We start from the raw sequence: 25136 nt of genomic DNA, 5'->3' as shown, positions 1-25136 counted from the left end.
TTTTTTTTTTTTCTTTTTTTTTTTTTTTTTTTTTTTTTTTGTGTTTATTCCCAGAAACCAAGATTTCCAGTTTTTAAAGTTCATGGATTTCCTTCTGGAAGGAAGAAAAAAAAAGTTGTTCTTCGATACGGTACAGTAAGTTTTTCCAAACGGATCCCACGTCTCCACCCAACCACACTGACTGTACCCGACGGAAGTCGATGGATACACTGTACAGGACTTCCGTACCGTTTCTGGTACCGTACCACCAATCAATCCAATGTGCTTGGGATGTTGCAGATGTGTTAACAGTGGCAGACTTTTTTCTTTTTCCTATTCCTCGATTTTGAATTGTTAGCTTGACTCTTATTTTGGGAGTTCCCAGCGCTACCTCCCTGCTTCTCCCTTTCCTGCCTGCGATTTATACATACGTACAGACTACAGACTACATACATACATCTTGCAGAAGAGGATCCATATTATCAACCCAGCCGGAGGGATTCGAAAATTCCCGCCACTACGAACCCACGAAATTTTCAAACAGCATACAGAACAGAACAGGACAGGACAAGAACCCCACGGTCCCATTTCTTCTTCCCCCCCGAAATCCACCTGGAAATCGATTCACAGCCACCAGGTGCCTTTCCCTCGGGTTATGCACAGAAACACCGGATTCCAAGAATAACAATCAAAAAGAACCACTGCGCATTAACCACACGGAAAAGGAAAAAAAAAAAAAAAGATCACAAAAGAAAGTGGTTCCAGTCTGGGGCCTTCGAGGAACAAACCCAGCTGTCACGCGTGGATTGTCAGCTCCATCCTTCATTGTTACTCGCCCCATCCAGATTATTCCTCCTCCGTAATATCAGGGGCGGGCGACACAAAGCGGGCCCTCGCTGCTTTTTTGGAGTGATCGCAATCCAGAACGTCCATTCAGACTGGTTCACCCAGCGGTGGTTGTAAGATCTGACAAACGGGCGAAGAGAGCGCGAGACAGAGACAAGACAGTGTCGAGTGAGGAAGTCTCCAAATAGAACGGGACGGAGACCCTACGATTGGCATACATACATTCATACATCCACACCATCCATCCATACATACAGTACATGCGCCTCTCTCACTCTCACTCTCACTGATACTCTCCATCGCTTGGTCTTTCTTTTTTATTATTCGCATTCCCCTCTCGATCTCCGACTCACTCTCTCCATTCATTCATTCGAGTCCCTCCCCCCGACTCCCCCATACATTCCTTTTCTTTGTATTCGACCGTCTGTCGCCATCGTCTCTCGTTTTTCCTTGTTGGTGGCGCAGATTGGGTTTTATAGCAGGCAGATCCGTGGGATATCTTCGTCTCTTCTGCAGCCCGCAAACCTACACCCGACCTTGAGGACGATTGTATTTTTATCGTATTTTGGATTTTGGGGAGTTGATTACATTGTCCTCCGTACTTTACCTCGATCTTCTTTTTGGACTGGGAAACTTTGACGTGACGTTGTTCCTACATCGGATTTACTAGTTGGTCCGCCTGGCAGCCATGAAGGTATGTGGATGGATCTCACATTCCCCCTTCTTGTTTCAAGTTCCTCGCGCTTCGTCTTTTCCCGCCCCTCGTTTATCTCGATTATCGCTTGTGACCAGCATCCCCAATTTTGTGGTCGCTCACTTGGACTCCCCAGAATTAATTAATCGATTCATTCGTTAGGCCATCCGACGCTCCCTCAAAGGGGAAAAGGACCCCAAACCCCACCACCACCACCATCTGTCGATTACGCCCAAGTCAGCGATCGCGATCCTGCCCCCGAAAAAGGTGTGTATCTCGCATGTTTTACCTTTCGGTATCGTCATGTTTAGTTGCCATTTCGCTTTCTTACCATCCATTTCCTTTCCCCAGTTCATGTCCCGCCTTTCTTTTTTCTGGTTGTTTTCCCCCTTCTCTCCTCTCTCTCTTCCTCCTTCCCTCGGCTTTTACTAGTCGGATCGTTCCCCTTCTTGGCAACCAAAAAAAAAAAAAAAAAAGACGACTAATTGATCAACCACCCCCCTGGGTGGCGCGCAGGTTATCAAAGCTCTTTACGATTATCAACCAGAGCCCGGCAATACCCAGGAATTGGCCTTCAGCAAGGGAGACTTCTTTCACGTGATCAGCAGGGAGGACGACTTGGATTGGTACGAAGCGTGTAATCCCCTCATCCCTACCGCTAGGGGGTTGGTGCCTGTGTCGTTTTTTGAGATCATCGGCAAGAACGAAAGAAATAGCGCCGGTTCGCTGGACCTACATAAGAAGAAGGAATCCCACGACTCCGGTTTCTCTGATCGAGCCCCAGCTGCCTTCCCTGGTCCCGACGTCGTCAACGGTTCGCCGAAACACAATCCTCCCCCCGCCTTCCTGAGAATGTCAACACTAGGCAAGGGCTCGAGCCCCATGGTCTACGGTGTCGTCCAGTATGACTTCCAGGCCGAGCGACCGGACGAGCTCGCCGCCAAAGCCGGCGAGGCCATCATCGTCATCGCCCAGTCCAACCCGGAATGGTTTGTCGCCAAACCCATCGGTCGCCTGGGCGGCCCCGGTCTCATCCCGGTCTCGTTCATTGAGCTGCGGGATATGCAGTCGGGTCAAGCGGTGACGGATCCCCTCGACGCTGTGCGACGCGCTGGAGTGCCCAAGGTGGAGGAATGGAAGAAGATGACCGCCGACTACAAAAATAGCAGCATCACGCTGGGCAAGATCGACTCCGCCGCAGCGGCGGCGAACAATGTGAACTCGGTGACCGCCGGCATGGAAAAGATGTCCATGAGCCATCAGAGCACCGCCCATTTGAGCCAGAACGGAAATTCTTATGTGAGTCGCAACGCTTCCCCTGCCACCCCGTTCGGGATCCCGGGGATCGCCGTGCTAACCCGTCGTCCTGTTAGGGCTACCATCATCGCAATCCCAGCAAAGGTTCGCTCGCACAGCATATGTCTCACCAGTCGGTGCAAAGCTACCACCAGCCCCTGGTGGCCCCGGTCGCCGCGTCCATTCCTCGCTACTGCTTCGACAACGATAAATACTGGTACATCATCGAGGCGAAGATGGAGGACGGTCGCTGTTGGGAACTCTCCCGGTATTACCACGACTTTTATGACTTTCAGATCGCCCTCTTGACGCAGTTTGAAGAAGAGGCCGGGAACCGAGGCAAGCCACGGACCTTACCGTTCATGCCCGGCCCGGTCACCCACGTTACCGATGCGATCTCCAACGGCCGCCGCCAGAACTTGGACGAGTATATTCGGAAACTGCTGGCCATGCCGCCCCACATCTCCCGCTGTCAGCTGGTCCGCGAATTGTTTGCTCCTCGCGCGGGAGACTTCGAAATCGACCCCAGCGCGTTTGGCGAGGATGTGCGGTTCTCCGGGGGGTCGCACCACTCGGCGCATGAGGACCTCCGCAGCGCGTCCCGCCAGTCCTCGCAGGCTCAGGTCCACCCCCCGCCCGACCGGAACTCGCACCAGCGGGCTCAGGCGTCGATCTCGCACAGCAACGGCATGCCCCCGCCGATGAACCGACAGGCCAGCTCTCTGACGCAGGTCTCCAGCTCGAGCAGCGGCGCCTTGAAAGTCAAGGTGTCCTTCCAGGGCGATCTCATCGCGATTCGAGTCCCGAACGACATCAGCTTTCAGCAGCTGCGCGAGAAGCTCATGGATCGCCTGAAGATCAACACTGAAATCGCGGTGCAATACAAGGACGAGCCGTCGGGCGCCTACGTCGACCTGGTCAGCGACAGCGATCTCGATACGGCCATCCAACGCAATTCCAAGCTGACGTTATTCGTGGAGCTCGTCTGAGGAGCTCCTTTCCGGATTTATCATAGAAACTTGATTCCCGAGGGCATGTTGCGATAGATTTGTTGATTATCTGCATTGACATGCCTGTTTTCTTCTTTTCGACCTCCCCAGGTTCCTGGTGGGCACGGTGCAACGGTGTTATGGTTTCTTTCTCTTATGAGCCATCTGTCGATTCCCTGGAGGCTGATGGATGATAAGAATGTGATGTCCGACATGTTTATGCCATTATGTATCTCTTTATCGTATTTGTTGTCTTGCATTGGTTTTTTGGGCCATGGTTGATTGTGATTTTCTCATACCCTTTTGATGCACAGTCGATCCCATGTACATAACGTTTTCTATTTTTTCTTTTTTTTTTATTTTGCATATACACATTGCAGGCTGCATAGCCTTCTGCCTCCTTATTGACTCTGTTCTTTGATGTACCCACGTAGACTCATCACTTGATGGGCATTCGGGTGAAGGTAATCTTCGGGGAAGCTCAGTTTGCTCCGTGTATGTAGCTTTCTTCGGTGAGTGATCAACGCCTGATCCTTTGACCAGGGTAATGGCAAGTTCTGAAGCACCCATGCCATCAATTCCACCTCAACTGTCCGTCGCCGGACGCCTCCCCGCGAACGATATCGTCGTAGAGAATGCGTTTCAAGTGGTCGAGCCACTGGTTTACATGGATTCTCGATGGATTCCTGTCTTCTTGAACGGCCATGATTCAGTTTTCAGATATATACATTCAGACGGGTCGGAGGCAAATTGTCCTTCGCGAGATCCCTCCGTTACTCAGGTCTCGATCGCCGTACAAGATGAACCAAGATCCTATCTTGGCTTCTCATCCACATCGGCAAGCACGAGCACCAATGCTTCGTGTGGTGGGAATGGTGCCAGGCTCGTCACCAGCAAAGGCAGCAAGGCTGACGAGCTATGAGCAGCTAAGCAGAGAAACGCAAGGCAGGAATACCAAGTATGCCCCAAAAATACTGTCATCCGCTTTGCAGGAATATATCTTCCAGGCAAGGCCCGTACTGCAGCGAGGCGTGTGTTTTCTTTTTATACTCAATTGACTTGACCGGAATCTGTGGTGATCTTCAACGATACTTGGGTTACGGGGCGAATACTCTCGTCTTTGCTGACATGCATCTGGCCATTGATACAGGGATGAAACAGGTCAATCTTCACACGAACTGCATACTCTGGCCTTAGAGACCATGTCTTTATATATCCGCAAATATTCCAGATGGACCCATTTAGTTGGTTTATATATCTCAATCTGGCCACCGTCGAAGGTCGCAAAGTGCCTGGTAAAAATCAATAAGCTAGCTTATTCTCACCGCAGTGTTCTCACTGTCCTGGCTATAATGGTCATTAACCTGAAGGTGATGGCTTGATGGAATTTGATATCGTCACAACTTGTCGAAGGATGTTTCTTCGTGGGCCAAGAGCCAGGGTCTTATCTTATTGTACCAAAGGATAACATATCACTGTGACTTTTCTCAGTAACTCATATCTTCGTTTACTGAGAATATACTAATGAAGGTGATCCAGCATCTCTATGCTCTATCTCTGTATACTAAGTTTGAAAGGTATTTATGTTACTATTAAACTACTCCACTCAGTCTACATATACACAAGCCTGGATCTCAACTGAATCGCTACAGTTAATAAAAGGATGCCCACTCACTCCACCTTAACCTCCCACTGCGTTCGCCTAATGATGGCATTCTGACTTCCATCGCTATCGATGCTCCTCATCTCAGCATCGTCAACCGCACTGTTGCGTTGCGACTTCTGCTTGTCACCCCCATCCCTCAACCCCCCCGATACCGTTGTGACGGTCTGACATTGCCCTCTGGGGTTCAACCGAGACTTTGCACCGAGCAACTCCTCCTTACGCACTCGCGAACCTCGCTCCATCGACTGCAGCGCATAGCTCCCGGCGGAGCGAGAGCGACTGTAGTAGGTGCCGCCCGGCTCACAGTCCATGTGCGTGGTGGCACCCATGTTCAAGTCGAAGACCTGGAGGAACTTGCGAAGGCACGGAAAAGTGGCCGACATCAGCGAAAAGTGCATGGCCACTTCGGTAAACAGGACGGTGTCGGTGATTGCGAACGTCGCGTCGGCGGCGTTGTCTTTTGTCGTGCTTTGCTGGAGAAATACGAGGCGCACAATGATGGGAATCGCTGTTCTTGAGGAACGTCAGCGGGCACAGCATATTGACCGTGGATACGTACAGCAGCTGCAGAGAAAAGGCCATGACCACGGTTATTTTGGTCGCTGAGGCTACCCGCAGATCCCACACCATTAGGATGACAAGGCATGGAAGCAGAAGCTCAATAAACATGTTTCCCGCCTCGACTGCCGTCCATTGGACAAACTGATAGCCTTGTTAGATATGGCCCTTGTTCGGGGAAGACGACTATCATACCATGCTGCCACAATGATCCACTGCCCGGACGTTCCATGGCATGGGGAGCTTGCACTGGAAGGCAATTAGGAACAGCGAGATGACTCCCCAGAGCAGGATGAATCCGGTCAGAAGGTGGCTCGCTTTGAGGTGGAGTTTCGTTCTGGTGAGACGCGCGATGAGAAGGGAGATCGAGATCTTCGACGAACAGACGACGATGGGATACAGGAGCCAGGCGATATAGATGCCCTAGAATATCGCCCAAGTCAGTTATCACAGTAACTTGGCCCACAAAGACTGGGCCTGCTTACCTTTAGTCCCGATTCGATTTGATCATCAGTGAGCAAAGCTTCTTTCTTGCCGATCCCATCTCGTACTGCTTGGAGGATCACGGCTGTTTGCACGGTCCCGATAATCTGAATAACATCTCGTTAGCGCTCTGACAATGACTGGCGTACAGAGTACCTGGTGCTTACCGTCCCGAATAGGGCGGCTACATCGTCCAAGCCAAAGGGGGGATTCAGCTTCACGCGGAGATACACCCGGATGCCAATGATGAGAATTGACCAGCTCAGGCCAATCAGAGCCGCAATAATGATGAAGGCGCTATGGTCGTCTGGTGTCACCTGGACGTAGGAGTCTCCATCAGCGTTGCTGGACGACATCAGGAACGCACATTCCCGGAGTCGAATCAATCAGAAGATCAATCCTGCAATGAAGACGTGGAAAGCCAGACGAAAGCATTATCTACTTCCCAGAAAGCCACCTCTTCTGAGCCAGGGGACATTATTCAACGTTCCATATGGGAAAAGCGAACTATACTATACTAGTGAAGTTTCTCTGGTGCGGTCCTCCGGCATCGGGTTGTGTTAACGTGAAGGAGGATCCTTTTCGATGTAACTCTGCTGATTGATACTCACCGAAGGAATAAATCCCTGCATCTGCATAGGAATAGCTGCATTCCTTCTAACGCTGCCAGCCCCGTTGGCAGTAGTCGCATGAGCCTAGTCTGTGGATGTTACCTTAATATGCACTACATTGCTATCATTTCAATGCCGGTTCCCTACAATCTACGCTCCCTCTTGCCTCTTCGTCATTTGTTAATATTCACCAGCCGACACGGAGTCGTAACAACAGGAGTGCGCCCAGAGACAACGTACATATTCGCCCCCATGCCAGAAAGTCGACTTTGCCTTGACGGGAGTTACACATTTGTCACTAAGATCTTGGCTCGGAAGATTTTGCACGGCAGATCCCATTCGTGGCGGGGCGATCCTATATTCATTAGTAGTTAAATGCAACGTTATACGGGTACGGACCCCCTTCGTGCCCTAACTCGCCGGCCTAGACTGTTCAAACCGTTTTGGCGCAACTTTGACAGAAAAAGGTCCACTATAGCCCCTGTCCAAACCCATCCTCGTTATTTGTAGTTTCTGGCGCCATTTACGTACATGTAACTAGCCCCATTCTGATTTGAACTCAGAACTGTCAGAGAAGAATGTGGAAAAAAGCAAAACTCAACAATACCCTCCTCTCTCTCTACCAACTCCCCCCTTTCTCTTGCCTTTGCTGTAGGTGCTCTATATCTATCTCATCGACATGCTATCCAGTGGACAACTGGAATTGAAGGAGGTCGGTTCGGTCCGTTCTCCACATGTAGAAGAGAGAAATGGCCCGCTTGACCCCGACTTGTCCGACGATGTCAAGGCAGGCTTCACCGTGAACGACCAGCGGGATATGCAGCGCATGGGCAAGAAGCAGGAGTTACGGGTGTGTCTACCTCGGGATGTGTGGCTTTCCGGCAGGACTGACTGAGCATGTAGAGGAACTTCCGCATGGCCAGCACCATCGGTTTCACGACTTGTGTCATGGGTACATGGGAGATCCTATTGACGTACACCCCCCATATTACACGCGTGTTTAGCACCAGGCTAATGCAAAGCCAGCTCCAACACCCCTGGTCTGATAGCCGGCGGACGACCGGCTCTGTTTTGGTCCTTAGTATGGGCATACTGCGGGCAGTTCTTCATCGTGCTCTCCATGGCGGAGATGTCTTCCATGTAAGCATGGGTACGGCTTTTGTGACTATGGTCTGACTGTGACTAGGGCACCCACTGCGGGCGGACAGTACCATGTAAGTGGCATATAGCGAAAGTAACTCACTCGGCGCTGCTGACATCTCTGCCAGTGGGTTTCCGAATTCGCTCCTCGGGCCTACCAGAAATTCCTCAGTTATGCCTCTGGTAAGTCCATTGCAAATGATCCTCAACTACGTTCAGGACTGAGTATAATAGGATGGCTCTCAACGATATCCTGGCAGAGCATCGTCGCCCTTGATGCTTACCTGGCTGGAACGATAGTGCAAGGCCTCATCTCACTGAATGACGACACGTACTTGCCAGCACGCTGGCAGGGAACGTTGCTCGTCTTTGCTGCAGCAATCGGCATGTCATTGTTCAATATCTTCGGCGCGAAGCATCTGCCATTGGCGGAAGGGATCTTCGTTACATGTCATTTCTTTGCCTTTATTCCAGTGATCGTGACCCTGCTCGTACTCGCCCCCAAGGCAAAGGCAGAAGATGTCTTCACTGGGTTTACAGATTATGGGTCCGGATGGCCATCTCTCTCATGGACGGTCATGGTCGGCCAGGTATCTTGCATGTTTGTCGTGCTGGGTGAGATTCCATGCTCAAATTTTAGACAACTTGGGTAGCTAATCCTTACACTCTACTTTTCTAGGGTCTGACTCTGTCGCACACATGTGTAAGTGATGACTGACACGTCATACAGAGCTTCTTACTGACATTCCGGTAGCGGAAGAGATTGAAAATGCCAGCGTCATCGTTCCAAAGTCGATGATCTGGGCGTTCCTCCTGAATATTCCTTTCGCGTTTGGCCTGCTCCTCACATACTTGTTCTGCATGCCCGACGTGCAAAGTGCCCTCGACTCTCCCACGGGTTTCCCATTTATCCATGTCTTCCGCCAGGCAGTTGATAACACTGCCGGTGCTACCATACTCGTTGTGATTGTCCTTATCTTGATTGTTATGATCACGATTAGCTCTCTGGCATCGGCTTCACGTCAGACCTTTGCCTTTGCGCGCGATAACGGCCTGCCCTTTGCAAACTGGCTAGGAGAGGTAGGTTTCGTACCAGCTTTAGTCTGGTTGTTATAACTCACACGTAGCATTCTGCAGGTCAACCCACGACTACATATCCCGGTCAACTCTATCATTGTCACCTGTCTCTTCTCAATGGCAATGTCTCTCATCAACATCGGCTCGACCGTCGCCTTCAATGCCATGCTCTCTCTATCGACCACCGCGTTGATGGCGACCTATCTCATCTCGATCGGCTGTATCATTGCTCGTCGCATTTCCCGGAATCCCCCGCTCCCACCATCGCGATGGACGCTGGGCCGTTTTGGTCTGCCCGTTAATATCCTGGCCATGGTGTATGCCAGCTGGTCTTTCTTCTGGAGTTTCTGGCCCAACGCGTACAATGTCAATGCCGAGAACTTCAACTGGGCGTCGGTGTTGTTCGTGGGGCTGATGGGCATCTCGACGATTGTGTACTGGGCCTATGCGAGGAAGCACTACGATGGACCGGTGGTTAAGGTGGAGGGAAGGAAGTTCCAGTAGTCTATTAATGAGGGCCAGTCTCACAACCGGGGAAGGTTGATGGTGATGATGAGATGTGTATGGACCGGATATCGATGCTGTCGAGTAAGGCTTAGTGGCATGTATAGTGTACATCTCTTTCCATTCTATCTTTCTTTTTGACTTATTTTTTTGAGTCTTATTATTATAATATAATGTGGTTAGATCTTTGATGCTCTTGTAAGATCTCATTTTGACTAGGGTTATGCCACCCTGATACCCAAGAGAGAGCAGTTGCAACATGTCTAACTGTATATAGCGGCTTTGGTTCAACGTGAACTGAAATACCTGTTTGGATTGTACATTTATCATACCAGGAATCAGATATTAATCCTCACTTTTCAACAGGGCCTAGCAACCAAGAGACACGATGATTATCATATATGATATTTAAAAGCGAAGGATGGGAGTGATCAATTGTCTTTTCTCTTTAGTGTCTAGAGCTCCTCATAGCCCAAGAGCATACTACGAGTCTCAGTCTTAGTAATATGGGAGCCAGACCCAGGACACACCCGGCATAGCGAGTAGTCCTGACTTGTAGGAACGAGAAATCCTCACCATCTGGCAGGCCGTCTTAAAACCCAGTCATCAGCAGGTTGTGACAGACAGTGAAAGCCAACTCATGGAGACTTTTGTATCAAAGTGCTTCGCGGATATACTTCGATATGCTATGAGAAGGCAGTGCTGATGACGAGGTCTATACGATGCAACGTTTCCGGGGCGTGATATGGTCTGATGCAAGGTAATCATGAAAGTGATTTCAGTGGTATCTAGGGCACACCGTGTCATACAACTCAACGTTTATGAGGGCACTAATCTGTACTTCTTGTGTAAATGCAGGAGTGACAGCAGAGGTGGTTCGTTACAATGACTGTAGGAAGCATTTAGGATCAGACCTGTGGGACAGGGCTTTCATTGCTTGATATATTCACAACCTCTACCGTTCAAAATATTGCCCATGAGACAGACTTTGAAGAAGGTGCCTAATCGACTCTGTCTGTAAAGTATGTACAAGAATGTAGAGATTGAGGACGAGTGCAGCAATAGAAGGGGTGCAAAGCTGGAGCCGGAGGAACATAGCTCAAAGCCGAAGACAAAAAGGCTAGTGGGAAGCATTAAAGTCCTGAGAGTAGTGGAATAAAACACTAATTATTTTGACCTTATGTCCTGAGCACGGTTCCAGCCTGACTGACCCTTTTACGGTTGAAGGTAGAGTACACTAGGATTATAGAGAAAGGAAAAACATCGCAGAGGATCAATTTGGCTGATTGTGGTCCAGTGGTCTCTATATAAGCGATGATTTTAATCACGCTGCGGCGTGCGGGCGAGCATTGTAACTTCAAGAAGGTTCGTTGTGTTGATTTGGCGTTGTGAGATCGGGTTGATATAGATTAGGAGACGATATTGGCAAGTTTGCGATGCTCCAGTTAAGACCCGAAGCTTTCGCTGCTTTAGCAACACATTACCATGCGAAGCTGTCACATAGAACGAGCTCTAGTCTGGGGATAGTTGTGCATTTCCAGCTCGTGTATATGATCGATCGTCCTTCCAGAGCCGGATTTCCAACCTTCCAAGGCTTTCCATTCAGAGATATCGAGATATGTATTCGCGGAGTAGTCAGGAGATCCGCGCGATCTTCTTTGGCATAGTGCCTTTATCAATGGCCGATAACACGGTAAACAGGCAGCAAGCAAGTAAACACCAGATTCAATAATACTCCAGTTGACAAAGGTGACCGATGCCCAGGTACCGTCCTCAAGGGGATCATGCTGGAAAATTGCGACGCATTGTATGATGGATGTAATCATACCTCTAGACAAGGTGAGCTTGCTATAGCCACGACAATAATATACGAAAGTGGGTGGATGAGACTCATACACGCTTCCGGTCAGGATTGTCACAGCCAACCCTATCTTAACTTGCACGTTGACCTGAAGTTTCCAGATAACTGGCTGGGGAAGTATGAGCATGAAGAAGTCCATGATCCCATTTGGGAGAGTTCCCCATCGAAAAAATAGAGGTAGATCGATGCAGTGTCCCGGAATGCTCTTGTCCCAGAGGTATTCCACTGGAATACATTCAAGAGCACCGGTGAGAATGTCAGCCACTCCTAAGGCGATAACCAACCTCATTAAGATGTAACAGGCTACCCGATATCCCTTCTCGGTGAAGACACGAAGATAAAGAGTAAGCATCACCACCCGAGGGATCATACAGGCGGCCGAGTACAGTATGGGGCATACGAGAAGAAAATTCGTCCATGGGATCCAGGCTTCTGGATCGATCACTTCGACAGCGTCGAGATGCCATCCAACCCGTCCTTACTGGGCACCCACTAAAGTTCGTTCAGCGGACAGCTCTTTCACCTCGTATAACGGGGCAGTCTGCTTACGTATACCGTTTATATCCAAGCCAAGACAAATGACAAGCCCTGGCAATATAACTAAAGATCGACAAGCCGTTTACGATGGCTTAGATCAAACGGTTGCATGTGTTCTACTAAACAAGATATATTTACAGTAGAATGACACCTGGAGCCACCGCCCATCCGACAGATTGTCGTTCTCTACTCATGTTTATGGATCTAAATAGAATGCCTTGTCAACCGTAACCACATGTGCGTGACCTAAATAGCGACATTTGGTGGCATTTGCCAACTTCTGGACTCGCTTCTTCCTATCAAGGCAAAAGATTATTCGCCAGACTTTCCACTAACTCCACATATAGGCCGGGATCTTCCCGCTGCTACCCCCACTAGGGTAAGACGAGAACGGATATAGGACTCCATTGGAGGCAACGATCGACGATGATTCCTGGGTATAACTTACTCTTGAGTGGTTCATACCTTCGATGCAACCCTCCAGCCGCCCCGCCTGACACGGAGAATCACAAAGCAGAGAGAAAGTACATAGCTAACCCCAGAAAAGACGCAGGCAAACCTGAAGCTGTCCCCATCCTGCGCCGCAATGGCTCCCGCAATAGGAGGGCCGGTAAGACCACCGATGGCGCCAATGGCAAGGGTTAGGCCGACGCGGACCCCCACCTCACTTATTGGGGATAGAATAGCAATTAAGACAGGACCCAACCCGACCCCTCCCCCTGACCCAATTCCGAAGAGAGCAGTGAAGGTCAAAATCGCCCCGTTGCTACGTGCTGGGAGCCATAATGCTAGGACGAGGGCGGCGGTGAAGGTGGTCATGACGATCATGACGTTGAATGCACCCACGCGGTCAGCGATGTAGTTGGGCACAGTACGACCGAAGAAGCTAAACAATCTGGAATTAGCCTAGCGACAGTCGAACGATGCCACAGAAAAGGGGCCCTCTTACCTAGCGCCGTTGAGGATTGGTATGAGGCTTAGTGCGAGGCTTGGAGACATTCCGTGCTGCATAGATACCACCGCGATGTAATTAAAGGGGACAAACATGCCCCCTGCATCCCGTTAGTGCATCGAACCATCCGGTGGTACCCGTGCACTTACAGTAAAGGAAAAAGCAAGCTGCAGCCAGAACACAAAAGTTCAGCTCGCGGAGGGGCCGAGTATAATCACTAGTTTTGAAAGGCCGCGGATGATGCACCAATGACGACGAGATCGTGAGGTTGGCGAAGATCATCATGGCTAAGACAAGGAAAGCACAGATTCTCATGGTCCAGGCGAAACCCACTTGGGGGATAAGATGTTGGACCATTAGTGGAAAAATGACCCCACCAAGGGAGGAGCCCGCAACAGTCAGCCCAGAGGCAATGGCACGCCTTCTCCGGAACCACGTATAGGGCTACAAGCAGCCGGTAGGTCAGCATCAGTAAAGTTGTTCGGAAGGAGCTGTCCTTACAGCGCTCATCGATGGGGTGAAGATCATGGCGCAACCGAGGCCCGAGCAAACAGACTGGCTTAGCATGAACTGATAATACTCCCGGGACAGGCTAGCCATCATGAGACCAAAGCAATGAACCAGCGTGCCGATCGCGATGGGAATCCGTGGACCGTAGTTGTCAAAAAGCTTACCCGCTATAGGTGAGGGGAATAACATTAGGAAAACTTCTGGTGGTTAGTACTGCAGAAGGCTTCCGGTAGATATACACTGGAAGGTGGCACACACACTCCATTGAAGTTATCCACGAGATTGTCGAACTACTGTAGCCTTTCAACTGGCTCGTCTCGTACTCCGCTTGGAAGACCCCAATACAGTTAACCCAGCCAAAGGAGGCGAAAAGGGCTGCCGATGAACCTGCGACAGCCCTCCATGCTTTGGCGCTGCGTTCGGGATCGGCTTTTGGAGCCTCCGCGTGTTGTTGGACTTCCGGGGTTGGGTCTGGTAAAGAAGAATCTGCGAGTGTTTTCGCGCTTGGTGTATGGGGAGAAGAGGCCATTGTGTCCACCATATGGGCATAAAAAGATCAACAGAGAATTGAAGGAAAGGAAAGGAAGGGGAAACCATTATCAGGTACATATTTATGTATGCTATTCACATAGTCTGCTGGAGTGTATACCATAGTTGGTGATCACATGTTGGAGTGAACCCTGGTCGAATTTGGGTCCTTCTTTTCTTTGTTCTTGTTCTCTCGCTCTTTTTTTTTTCTCTTCTTTTTTTTTTACTCTCATTCAATGGTCTTACCGATCATTGAATGGTATAAATAGCCAGTAGTTACTACTGCCAATCCACTTGCTTTAGTTTTGTTTCTCGTCCCTTGCCCTAATTCGACCTTCGAACCCCAAAACTTGAATTTAATATTCTTTATTTAATACGCAAGAAGGATATACGGCATTTCGCTGATTAATCTATATTTAAATAATCTTATTAATATAATTCAGCCCTTATATATCGCTGGAAAGCTTTTAACTTATCGGCACCAATATATAACTATGGCCAAGCTTTTTAGAACTATTAAGCAAATAATAGAATAGGGGGCGCTATGGCGACTTAGAGATCTTAAAATAGTCTGGGACTATGAGACGAACGAGATTTTATTAGCTATCTGATTACGCAGGTATTGCCTTGCCACAACCAGAAGACTTGACGATTTACACGTGCGACCGGGCTTTTGCTGCTTCGCAAACAACCAACGCTATTCTGGTCCCCAGAACCCATCTGAATGCGTAACGCCTTACTTAGCAAGTCTTGAACGGCTGTAGCCACGAACCAGGCGATTGACGCACACCTAGTATCTAGTACATCGTTCTGGCTCCAAAACCTGCTTGCTCTGCTGTCTGGAAGACGTCAAACGGCACTGTCGCATGGAGATCTTAAGATAGCCTCGGTCCTACGCGGGCGATGCCAGCGTTCCAATGTTCATTATGGTCAGGTCATCATCATTCAACGTCTATAAACGTCTACTAGCATTATACATATATATTCAATATTATGAGCATACCAGAATCCCGCTTTACACCTGCTCAAGATGTGACCCATAACTATCTTTCTCGACAGGTACTGGACCTTTAGATAACCGTTCGATATATACATTTAAGCCTATCTCTCTCTACGCCTTATACAGCATTTCGATATTCTATTTCCTAATATTACTTTTGAAAACCTGATCTATTTCTTTAATAATGTATTCTTAGTCTCTAGAAGAAAGAACTATATCTGTCAAGATTATCTACTAGTCAGGGTAGAAGACCTGTCGACTAGGTAAGGATACGTAGGCAAAATAGCAGTAAATAGTCTATTGACAGAGACTGATTCTTGATTTCTCCCTCTACTACTTCCGTTGCTAATTTATAGCTGAGGATCCCTAAAGTTCCTTGTATAGAGTACTGAATCCTCAGAGAGGGACCACTGTTCGTTATTGAAAAGGTGACTGATATAGACACCGAAGGCGCCGTCCGGCCTCCGAGATGTCCATGCACCTGGGGCAGGGTATACTGTACAGTCACCTTGCATGATCGTTATCAATTCTGTGACAAATTTTATATTAATTAATTAAATTATAAATTTTATTTATTTATAATATTATAATTAATATTTAAAATAATATAAAAAATAATATTATTTAACTTTTTATCTATAGACTTATACACAAGGCAGCGGTTTCGATTTAACTGTCAAAATACTCTATCACCGCCTCAACTGATAGCCTAGACATTGTTCAGGTACTTAGTCTGCCAATAACTAATTTCTTTTCTATAGAGGCGCTTGGAACTGGCCTCCATATCCTGCATACAGAAGTTGTCCTCGAGCCCTAATCAGACGGTATATCAAGATTGCTGCTCAAGTTGACCAGGTTCCGGCAGGGGTTATAAGAGCAGTTACTTAAACTGCCGCATATGCGATTTAGATACAATGTTAGGGCTATAGTCGAGCCCCTTTTGCACGCCACAGGTCAACTCAGAGATCCTAAGAACCGTCTTTCTTATTAGCGTCAGGTAAAACCTTTTCGCGTTCACTCGGTTGTTACTAAAGCGACTACATGTCTAAATCTGTTCTTTGAAACCAAATCTTCTCGCCGCTCATTTCCGGCTCCAAGTCTATTCCCACCTCGCTCACTAAGCCATTTACACCAATTCGAAACTCCGCTCGCACCCTTTCATTATCGCGAGGGTCCTGGTTTCTCTCCCTCAGCGACGCCAACCAGAACTCCCCACTTACATGCTCCATTAAGATCACAATCGGCACCTCACACGTCAGTCGATCCGCAACGAGGCCGAAACCATCTATATCCACCCTGAGCTCCAGCCTGCCATACCCCGGATGCTTGTACAGGCCCGCATACTCCCACACTCCGAGCGTAGGCGGAATTTGTACGACAGGCAACCCAGGGTATAAAAGGTCCTTTGCATGTGCCTGCTTCTCCCTCCATGTAGCAATTCTCTCTGAAATCTGCTGTTGCCAGTCCACCCGATCGTGCGATGGGATTCCAAGCACCTGATCCAGTAGATGCATATATAGCACTACCTGCACGATATTGCTCGTCAGCGTAGTGTTCCCTGCCATGACCAAGCCCCACTGCCGTCGTGGAAGATACATCATTGTGCATCCATAACCAGCAACACTACCATCGTGCCAGATAATATCCTCACCATGGTAGCTATCCCGTGTCCAGCCAAGTGCATATAAATGCGTACCGGGGAACATATTCGTCGGGTCCTCAGCAATAATCGTACGTGGTTGTATGAGCGCTGCATGTGCATTTTTGCTCAGGGGCCCGCTACATGTCATCATACATCGAATCCACCGCGCATAGTCGACGACACTACTAATCATGGCACCAGCGCCAGATCCGCCGATGATGTCGGGGTATGGTTCGGGGGTATATTCGCTTTTGTTCGCGTTCCAGGTGTAGCCCTGTGCTAGGATATTGTCGCCAGCCTGCGCATCATCACGGGTCCAGTAAGTGCTGGCCATGTGGAGGGGGGTCCACACGCGATGAAGCAGGAATGTCCCGAGGTTCTCCCCCGTTAGGGTCTCGATAGCATGGGAGACTGCCGTATACATGAGATTGTTATATATGTATTTTGTGCGCAGCTCGGCTGTAGCTGGGAGATATCGCAAGATGCGGACTGCGTCTTTGATGCTACCGGGCGATGCTCCCGTTCCGCCGTAGTGGCGGATATGATCGGGTATGCCTGAGCGGTGGGAAAGAGCGTCTTCGATGGTGATCTGTGCTGTGGTGTACTCGTCCTCGAGGACAAAGTCATCGCGGATAATAGATGCTAGGGGTGTCCTCCAGTGGATCTGGCCTGCTGTCGTGGCCATTCTAGTGTTATTCTCTCCGTAGTGGTTATTGCTGTCATTGATAACCAGGGACATGGCCGCTGCGGTGAACGCCTTGGTTGTACTGGCCATGTAAAATAGGGTATCAGGGGTTGTTTTGGTGTCAGGATACTCGGCGATTCCATATCCCTGCAGACAAGTTAAGACAAATGTTTAGTAGCAGTTGGTAAGGGACATTTACTTTAGAGAAAGTCCTGGATCCGTCAATGACTGCGACGGACATGCCAGGGACGTGCCATTTTTTTAAGAGGACATGAACCAGCGCGTCGAATTCGGGGGTCAGAGGGGAGTGCATCATTGCGAATCAGGTTCCGAAAGGATTATGCTTCTCTCCGGGTGAAGGCGGGGTTCAGCCTTAGGAAGATTACCCTACAGCGAATAATCCTTGCTAGTGTGGAATGGGATTCACCGGAAGTTAAATATCTCCGTTCCATTGCTTGAATATAACATTCTCAGATACAAGGTATCCTTCAAAAGGACACTTTGTATACACCATTCTGGGACCTCACGTTGCCTGAGACTTGAGATATTACGTCTTCGACCAAATACCTCGTACTTGAATCAGAGGTTCGCCCGGGCCAATTTGCCTGAGACTGCCGCTAGTATTTCATTTTCAATTTTACTAGGCTTATATTGGTTATTAGCTGATGAACTTCTGTTAATATATGTGTCTTTCGATGTCCGTATTTTAGTGTTCGCGGACAAATATGAGACCGACGCCAAGGTTATTTATAAAGTAATCAAAGCTCCGAGCGGTGCATTATATATAGAAGACTTGATACTTCCATATATATATCTTATTGATATGCATTTTCTCCTATTCTAGAGACCCTTTAAACCTCGCTCTTTACTCTTTTCAATGAATTTACTGTAAACATAGGAACACTTCTAAAATATACCTCATTTTTTCTCTCTCTAGATTCAGAATGGCTCTGCTATCTAAGAGGGAAATCATTAAATCTAGGTCTATAGGCAACGGATTAAATGCATTCCGCGACGAGTTTATATTAATTTACAGAAGTTTGGGTCTTCTTTGTTCTATTTAATCTATACACGAGCTTGATTATGATAGTACTTATTCTTTAAAGATAAATAACTATATCTAACTATAAATTAGTCTTTTAGAACCTTTATATTTGCCTAATACTAGTATTATAGACCCTTCCTGCTTCCCGCGTTTTGCTCTCTATGGTTGGCATTTACAAAAATTTATTTAATGATTTATCATTTATCCAGATTAAGCTCCAGTATTAACTCTGATAAATTTAATCTTAAGTGACTCCTGCCCTTATTAATCGCGGTATTTAATAGAGAATCTAATAAGATTATTTAGGATAAAATCTATGCAGCCGCGGCGGAAACCACGCGTCCCTAGGCTATCACTGTACGTCGAGTAAATGTTATATTTCTGTTCTACAAATATGATCTTAAATTCGTATAAACACCGGGATGATATAGACCCTGTGCTGAAGAAGGAACTAGGCTTAATATATATAGATGTATCTAGAGTGGCATTTGGCCAGGTTAGATTAGGTTAATGGGGTCAGTTATACCTAACCGCTAAATTGTGACCCTCCGGCCCGACCAAGCGTAGCCTATGATGGCCCGAATAGGTCTAGCGTACGGGTATCGAGAGAATTTTTCGGCGGCGGGGTACCGTTTTTCGGATTGGGTTTTCTGCCATGTTACTCCCGTTTGTGGGGTAAGGATTGGCATTCAGGTGTACTAAAATGAAGGTCTCGTGGATGGAAAAGTCTTTTTGGAAGGGGTTTGCTTGATGGTGTTCTGGTGGGGAGTTGCGTCATGCTTTTATTCCTTTTAATGTTTGCCAATTTAGTGCTTCGGCCAGGGTGAGTCAAGCCTGCTTAGATATATATAATCTTTGAAAAGAAGCTATTGAAAACGTCCTTGGTCGATATAATGGGAGAAACATACTACGTACTGGATCATTTCGATGCACTGGTATCTAAAATCATCCTACTGAGCGTGGACAGGGTCTAAATATGAAGTGGGAGCGGACATAATTTATCCTTTACAACGGTAGGGCAGTTGAATGCAATCTGCGATTCCTGGCAGGAACCAGGTCCTCCTAAGAAAGAGATAGTATAAGGCTGGTTGCAGCATCGATGTCAGCATCTGTGCGTAGAGGACAGACCAATCGCCTAATGTCAACGGTGATAGGAACGGGTATTCCTTTGACCTGATACCACCACTAGTTTTCCAACTTGAATCTAGGGGGAATCAGTGGAGGAGGCCTGATATAGATCCCGGGCCTTAGCTCCCGATGACTGGAGAATATAAACTTTTTTTTTTATGTTTATACAACTATCCCTGGACTGGAGGCGAAGGCATACCCTGTTGCTGTGACCGGTATACTTTCGTTAGATGTCCTTGCTACGCTGGCCGACGGCAACACCATGCAGCCGGCACGCTGTTCGTCAAGCGTCATTCGTAAAGGCAGATTGCACCTTCGACGTTGGAAAGAAATTTATCGTGTAAGAACGGCACAGTCCGTACTGAGGAGGAGAATTTATGTTGGCCCTGACGATGAGTGTATACTAGTCACTGCTCTCAACGTTACAAGGCCCCTCGTAACAAGCAGATCTTCGAGAGGATATGGGAATATATTCCTCTGATCATGATGTTTTCAATCCGGCCTTTCTAGATAGTGCATAAGAAAGTCAGAATCCAGCCGCGTTTAGCTTGGAGGTGTCCTACAAAAAGCTGTATACATGCTGGAAACACTCGGTGATTACATCGTCTACGGCACTGTCTCAACGAATGTCCATTATGCTTTCATTACACATTCTACCGGTAGGAACAGGCCTAGAGATAAATTGAATTCCTAGCAGACCGCGCTTTGCTCGAAGAACATACAACTACAGGTCACACCTATAGTTGCTATCACCGAAACCCCACTTACTCCAGCGACTTCAATATTTGCTCCTGCAGCAGTTGCTCTGTAAAATTCCATATCTGTGGTGTGTTGTGCGAGTCGAAAGTGGCTCCAGTATAATAGGTGTGCCGCTCACCCTGCAATGCGTTAAGCTCTTGGTAAAACCCATGCGCGATGGCGTCGGCCGAGACTGTCATCTGGTAGGGGCTGTGGTTTGCCAGTCTGACAAACTCAAGGTCAGTGCCGTCAATCCCTTGGGTCTCTCTGATACTAGAGATGCCTTTCACGATGCCGGCTTTTACCTGTTCTTCCGACAGTGGAGAACGACTGGAGAAATGGACTGTACATAAGCCCTGCACGTCGCTTGTTCTCATCATCAGTATGCCAGGTAGCTGCGGACGCAGGAACGGGTGATCCGCGCCTCGGTTTATATAACAGACATTATCGGGAATGCCCTGGATGCGGACCAATGCGGGATAGAAGTAAATGTGTTGGAATTGAGAGAAAAGCTCCTTCTCCTTGGGGCTGACATCGAAGCCTCCGAAGTTATCCAGGTGAGGTGGGAAGGCGACAATAATCTTTTTCGCGCGGATAAGCCTAGTCTGTGAGCCAGACTGCACTGTCATGTAGACCCAACCATTGGAGTCGTCTCGATTCATCTGCACCACTTTGCTATTCAACAGTGCATCTTCGCCTAGCTCTTTCCGGGCGGCATCGTATAGGGCACTGTTATTATGATCGGCTGGGCGAACGAATCCAGTCTTTACCCCGTTCATGATGTCAGCACACATGTACTTCATGATGTACAGTGTGGGCATATTTTGCCAATCGCCCAGTGCGTTGATCCACCCGCCTATTTGGCCGACCGCTGGCATCATGTCATACTTTCGCACGAATTCTCCGAATGTAAGAAGCAGATCCTCCGGCACTGGATCCGGTAGATCAAACCCAGTCTTCAGATAGGGATATTCGGCCAACTGGGCCATATATTTCTCCGTAAAGGCTGCCATTTCCGCCTTCGAGGAGTCCTGGACTGGCGTTCCCGTGCGGAAGTCAAACATGTGCATCTTGTAATCGAACACAGCTTTCGTCAAAGGGATTTCAAAGTGCTCGAACATATCTCGGACAGATGACAGGTTCTGGAAGTAGGTGACGCCGTAGTCAACGGCTCGACCGGACTCGGGATCGATGTAGGTGTTTGTCTGGCCTCCGAGGCGGTCCTGTTTCTCTACAACCACCACGCTTTTGTTGTGCTGACGGAGGCGAATGGCAGCGTGGGTGCCTGCTGGTCCGCCGCCGATGATGCAGACATCGCGAGTAATGATATCAAATGGGCTATACTTGGAGACATCGATGCGACCTTCCATCTGTGGAGGCGCAGTCTGTGCCATGGTTTGTGGAAATACACCCATAAGGAGGGAGAGGACATTGTGGAAGAACCCCATGCTTGTTTGAAACCGACTGATGACTGAGGAAACACCAATATGAGCGATGTGTGTTGGGCAGTGGTGAGAGAAAGTCACATTGGGAGTGTGTTTAAATCAGCCAGGTGGATGCCCCAAGACAGACATCCAATTGTCACTACACTAGTCTACCTGAATGAGTATCTCCGGTCTAGAGCCAGAAGACCCACATAATGTCCACATAATATCCACTTAATACTAACAACTCGGAGCCGAAGAGCCGGCCAGCCCATCTGAGTATGTGTTGCTGATCGCGCGGATGTTCCCGACCTCGTTTTCTGTGCTGATCTCGGGGATCTTGTGGGTCTGGGCTGGTTGGCTCGTAGTCTTCCTAATACGACAGGGTTCGTACTAATGAGGTGCTTCAAATGCACCTTCCTTTGAAATCATGTTCTCCCTCTCTGATCATAGGATACGACGGGGCCACGTCACTCCAAACTTCTAGGCAGGGGTTTAGGGGTCTGGATCGCCGAAGGGATGCAGTTTATTGAAACAATTCAGCCAGCCATGAACGCCACGAACCCTTCGTCTAGACCCACTATAATTTATGATCCACAGCGAGAAGAATGGAGTCGGCAGTAGTCTATCATGCTTCATTTTGCACGATTGCGTACATTTAGCATAGCTCGCCAATCATACAAAGCAACCTACCCAGGTGCCTTTGTATTCATCAGCGGGGGAAGAGAGAGAGAGAGAAAAGAAAAAGAAAAAGCAAAAGTAAATAAATAAAAACTTTAACTTGTTATCCTTACCCTTGTCTTAACACAAGGAGACAAGGAGGATACCTCGAGAATCCATTCGCACGTGTACGATTGGGTGGATGCTAATCTCGGCGAAGAAGGACTGATTCGTTGCTGAGTGACAACGATTTACCGCTCCACAGCTGACCTCGTGCATGGCCCCAGCAGACACAGGTGCAAGTGCCAGACGGATGGGTACCTAGGACTTTCCGGCACTTTCTCCAGGAGATCGACGTGGTTCATCGTGGTACGAATATCGGAGTATGGAGCTCACCGAGTTTTACTGACTACGGGATTGCCGTGGGCGATCTTGTCTCCACACGGCCCACTGTAAGCAAAGTCGTATTGGTCATGCTCGATGAAAAAGCAGAGCGGATGTTCCCGAGGTGGATCTCAGCGTGCCAGCGGTGATCTGCGGACAGTGACTTGTATTCGATAGCTCATCAACACTTGTCTAATTAGGAAATTGGTATGGGGCCATGCAGATCTATTACTATGAGTGGTGCTGATCAGGCCGATGAGGACCACCAGCAATCTCTTACTTCGGGTATTTGCCTTGCAAACACACAAAGCAGTTCAGGAAACGAAATCCAGCTGTAGGGAGGAATGAATAAAATCTGGATTGTTCTTAAATGTACGAACTCGGCTTTCTGATTTTAATTCACCTCTACCTGGCGTATATACCAATTAGGTAAGAAAAACATGAATGACGTGCATCTTGAAGCCATGCATGACATCTGATATATCTCGCTACACGTATGCCATTGCATGCTTTTGTATATATGAGATTGGTCATATCTACTGAACTACATGAGATATATATCATGCTATACCAGCGTTGTATGAGACGGGGGATGGAAGATGTCAGTAGCGTGGCGGTTCAAGTTGGCTAGCTGCAGCTGAGAGAGAATAGCAATCCTTCTAAGATTTCATATTATGCAATGCGTTCCGACTTTCTTACAGAAGCAAAGAGCGAGGAAGCTCACGATCCAAGTGTACTACCCTACTCAAAGCAGCGGAATTTTGCCTCAGCCCCCCATTGCCCGACGATATCGAGTTGGTCGAGATCATTGACCGCCAGGAATGTGTTGCTATATTCGTGCTGCGGTAGAATAGGTACCAGCCCATACTGTAGGGCAAGCCCCATGGTTAGCAAATATAAACATCGGGCGGGACGTACACGTTGGCTGAATCTTGATCGTATAGCTTACCTCGGTCATTCCATTGCTGAAGCCACGGGGCTCCACCCAGATGTGATAACCTTGTCCGTTGATACGTAAGATGGCCTGTTGAGTCTCAGATATGGGTCCAAGAAGGGTCATGTTCGTGTCGATCGGGTGCCAGGGACAAAGAAACTTACTTTGGTTGGATTGCCGAATTTGCCGACCCTCTATCAAATCATATCTTTTAGAGTCTGTACCGGAGTGACTAGCTAGGATGCAGGTGTGATTACTTACACCATCGTCACGGCACAGCCAGAACTCTCCGTCCGCACGGAGCTTAGTCTGATCATCTAGCTCTTTTCCTCTGGGGAGAAGCGCGAGCTCATCCCGGTCATTGATGGTTAGGGTTCGCCCCGACAAAGAAGTATAGTATCCAGAGAGAGTGGGCATTGTTATACTTGACTGTTGCGCAAAGCGTAGCTCGGACCGTTGGCGAAAGAAGGATGTGAAATTCAAGTAGCTTAATTGGGGGGCATTCGACCCGAGTTGAAGACATATATAAAGACGTCGGGAGAGTAAATCATACAGTGATTCAATTTAAATTGGGGCTAGGAATTGGCGTATAGGAATTGTGGAGGCTAGGTTACGGAAGCTAATAGGACTCGCCACTAATACGGACCGAAACTTTAATTGATTTTCTTCGAAGAAAAGAGCACAGATGCATGCAGCTTATGAACGACGTGATTCACAGAACCGCATCGATGCCAGCTAGGCAAGGCTGTCGGGTTTCAATCAAGAAGGTTCAATAGCGCATCCACACATACATACATGGTTCAGCTGTCAACACGCTGTCATTCCGCTCAGCTGATCGACATTAGATGGACCTCAAAAGCTCACCAGGGAATTAGTACATAGAGGAATTTGAGCAGCCGAAGCCGATGTACAGCTCTCGTTTACCGGCCAAGCATTCGTGGCGTAAAAACAACTGGGTTAGCTTTGGCGGTGTATGGAGAACCAATTTTGGGCGTAAAGACATAGATGACACTATTGCCAGCCTACTGACGACGATCAGTGGGTGAGGTACTCCTGTACCCTCCCTACACCTCAACTCGTGCGCGATGGTGCAGAACCCGAACTACGGCTGGGTTCGGTGTGGGTCTGCGGCCTGGATCGTGCAAACCTATTACTAAATCTCATGTACTTTTCATCTTACCTATAGTATTTGTTTTTTTTTTTTTTTTTTTTTTTTTTTTTTTTTTTTTTTTTTTTTTTTTTTTTTTTTTTTTTTTTTTTTTTTT

The 25136-nt window shown here is 48.2% G+C and overlaps 7 protein-coding genes across 7 annotated transcripts; 2 read left to right on the top strand and 5 right to left on the bottom strand.

The window, feature by feature from the left end:
* Positions 1-1352: 1352 nt before the first annotated feature.
* On the top strand, positions 1353-3923 carry BDV37DRAFT_131919 (phosphatidylinositol-3-phosphate-binding protein BEM1). The gene is made up of 4 exons (XM_032078723.1): positions 1353-1519; positions 1682-1786; positions 2036-2818; positions 2893-3923. Exons 1-4 carry the CDS (start codon positions 1514-1516, stop codon positions 3802-3804), a joined length of 1806 nt encoding a protein of 601 aa, XP_031940856.1. The 5' UTR covers positions 1353-1513; the 3' UTR covers positions 3805-3923.
* A 1552-nt stretch (positions 3924-5475) lies between these two features.
* BDV37DRAFT_271980 (uncharacterized protein) lies at positions 5476-6867 on the bottom strand (the record flags this gene model as incomplete). The annotated part of the gene is made up of 5 exons (XM_032084799.1): positions 5476-5983; positions 6030-6172; positions 6224-6451; positions 6514-6618; positions 6679-6867. 5 exons carry the CDS (start codon positions 6865-6867, stop codon positions 5476-5478), a joined length of 1173 nt encoding a protein of 390 aa, XP_031940855.1.
* A 703-nt stretch (positions 6868-7570) lies between these two features.
* Positions 7571-9843, top strand: BDV37DRAFT_294356 (amino acid transporter; the record flags this gene model as incomplete). The annotated part of the gene is made up of 9 exons (XM_032089613.1): positions 7571-7972; positions 8026-8096; positions 8149-8262; positions 8309-8336; positions 8391-8445; positions 8497-8877; positions 8942-8965; positions 9017-9342; positions 9400-9843. The coding sequence occupies exons 1-9, from the start codon at positions 7802-7804 to the stop codon at positions 9841-9843; spliced, it is 1614 nt and encodes a 537-aa protein (XP_031940854.1). The 5' UTR covers positions 7571-7801.
* A 2857-nt stretch (positions 9844-12700) lies between these two features.
* Positions 12701-14232, bottom strand: BDV37DRAFT_271978 (major facilitator superfamily domain-containing protein; the record flags this gene model as incomplete). The annotated part of the gene is made up of 5 exons (XM_032084797.1): positions 12701-13127; positions 13191-13293; positions 13343-13637; positions 13695-13900; positions 13962-14232. The coding sequence occupies 5 exons, from the start codon at positions 14230-14232 to the stop codon at positions 12701-12703; spliced, it is 1302 nt and encodes a 433-aa protein (XP_031940853.1).
* A 2016-nt stretch (positions 14233-16248) lies between these two features.
* BDV37DRAFT_249772 (beta-lactamase/transpeptidase-like protein) lies at positions 16249-17901 on the bottom strand. The gene is made up of 2 exons (XM_032082122.1): positions 17758-17901; positions 16249-17705 (listed from the first exon to the last, which is right to left on the bottom strand). Exons 1-2 carry the CDS (start codon positions 17872-17874, stop codon positions 16269-16271), a joined length of 1554 nt encoding a protein of 517 aa, XP_031940852.1. The 5' UTR covers positions 17875-17901; the 3' UTR covers positions 16249-16268.
* Positions 17902-20374: 2473 nt separating this feature from the next.
* On the bottom strand, positions 20375-21917 carry BDV37DRAFT_294353 (uncharacterized protein; the record flags this gene model as incomplete). The annotated part of the gene is made up of 1 exon (XM_032089612.1): positions 20375-21917. One exon carries the CDS (start codon positions 21915-21917, stop codon positions 20496-20498), a length of 1422 nt encoding a protein of 473 aa, XP_031940851.1. The 3' UTR covers positions 20375-20495.
* Positions 21918-23678: 1761 nt separating this feature from the next.
* Positions 23679-24288, bottom strand: BDV37DRAFT_283592 (uncharacterized protein; the record flags this gene model as incomplete). Its single annotated transcript, XM_032087326.1, has 4 exons — positions 23679-23804; positions 23887-23961; positions 24036-24065; positions 24133-24288. The coding sequence occupies 4 exons, from the start codon at positions 24286-24288 to the stop codon at positions 23679-23681; spliced, it is 387 nt and encodes a 128-aa protein (XP_031940850.1).
* Positions 24289-25136: the final 848 nt, after the last annotated feature.

This window comes from Aspergillus pseudonomiae (assembly GCF_009193645.1).
Source record: "Aspergillus pseudonomiae strain CBS 119388 unplaced genomic scaffold BDV37scaffold_38, whole genome shotgun sequence".
Taxonomy (NCBI): Eukaryota; Fungi; Ascomycota; class Eurotiomycetes; order Eurotiales; family Aspergillaceae; genus Aspergillus; species Aspergillus pseudonomiae.
This window is presented reverse-complemented; position numbering and strand designations above follow the sequence as displayed.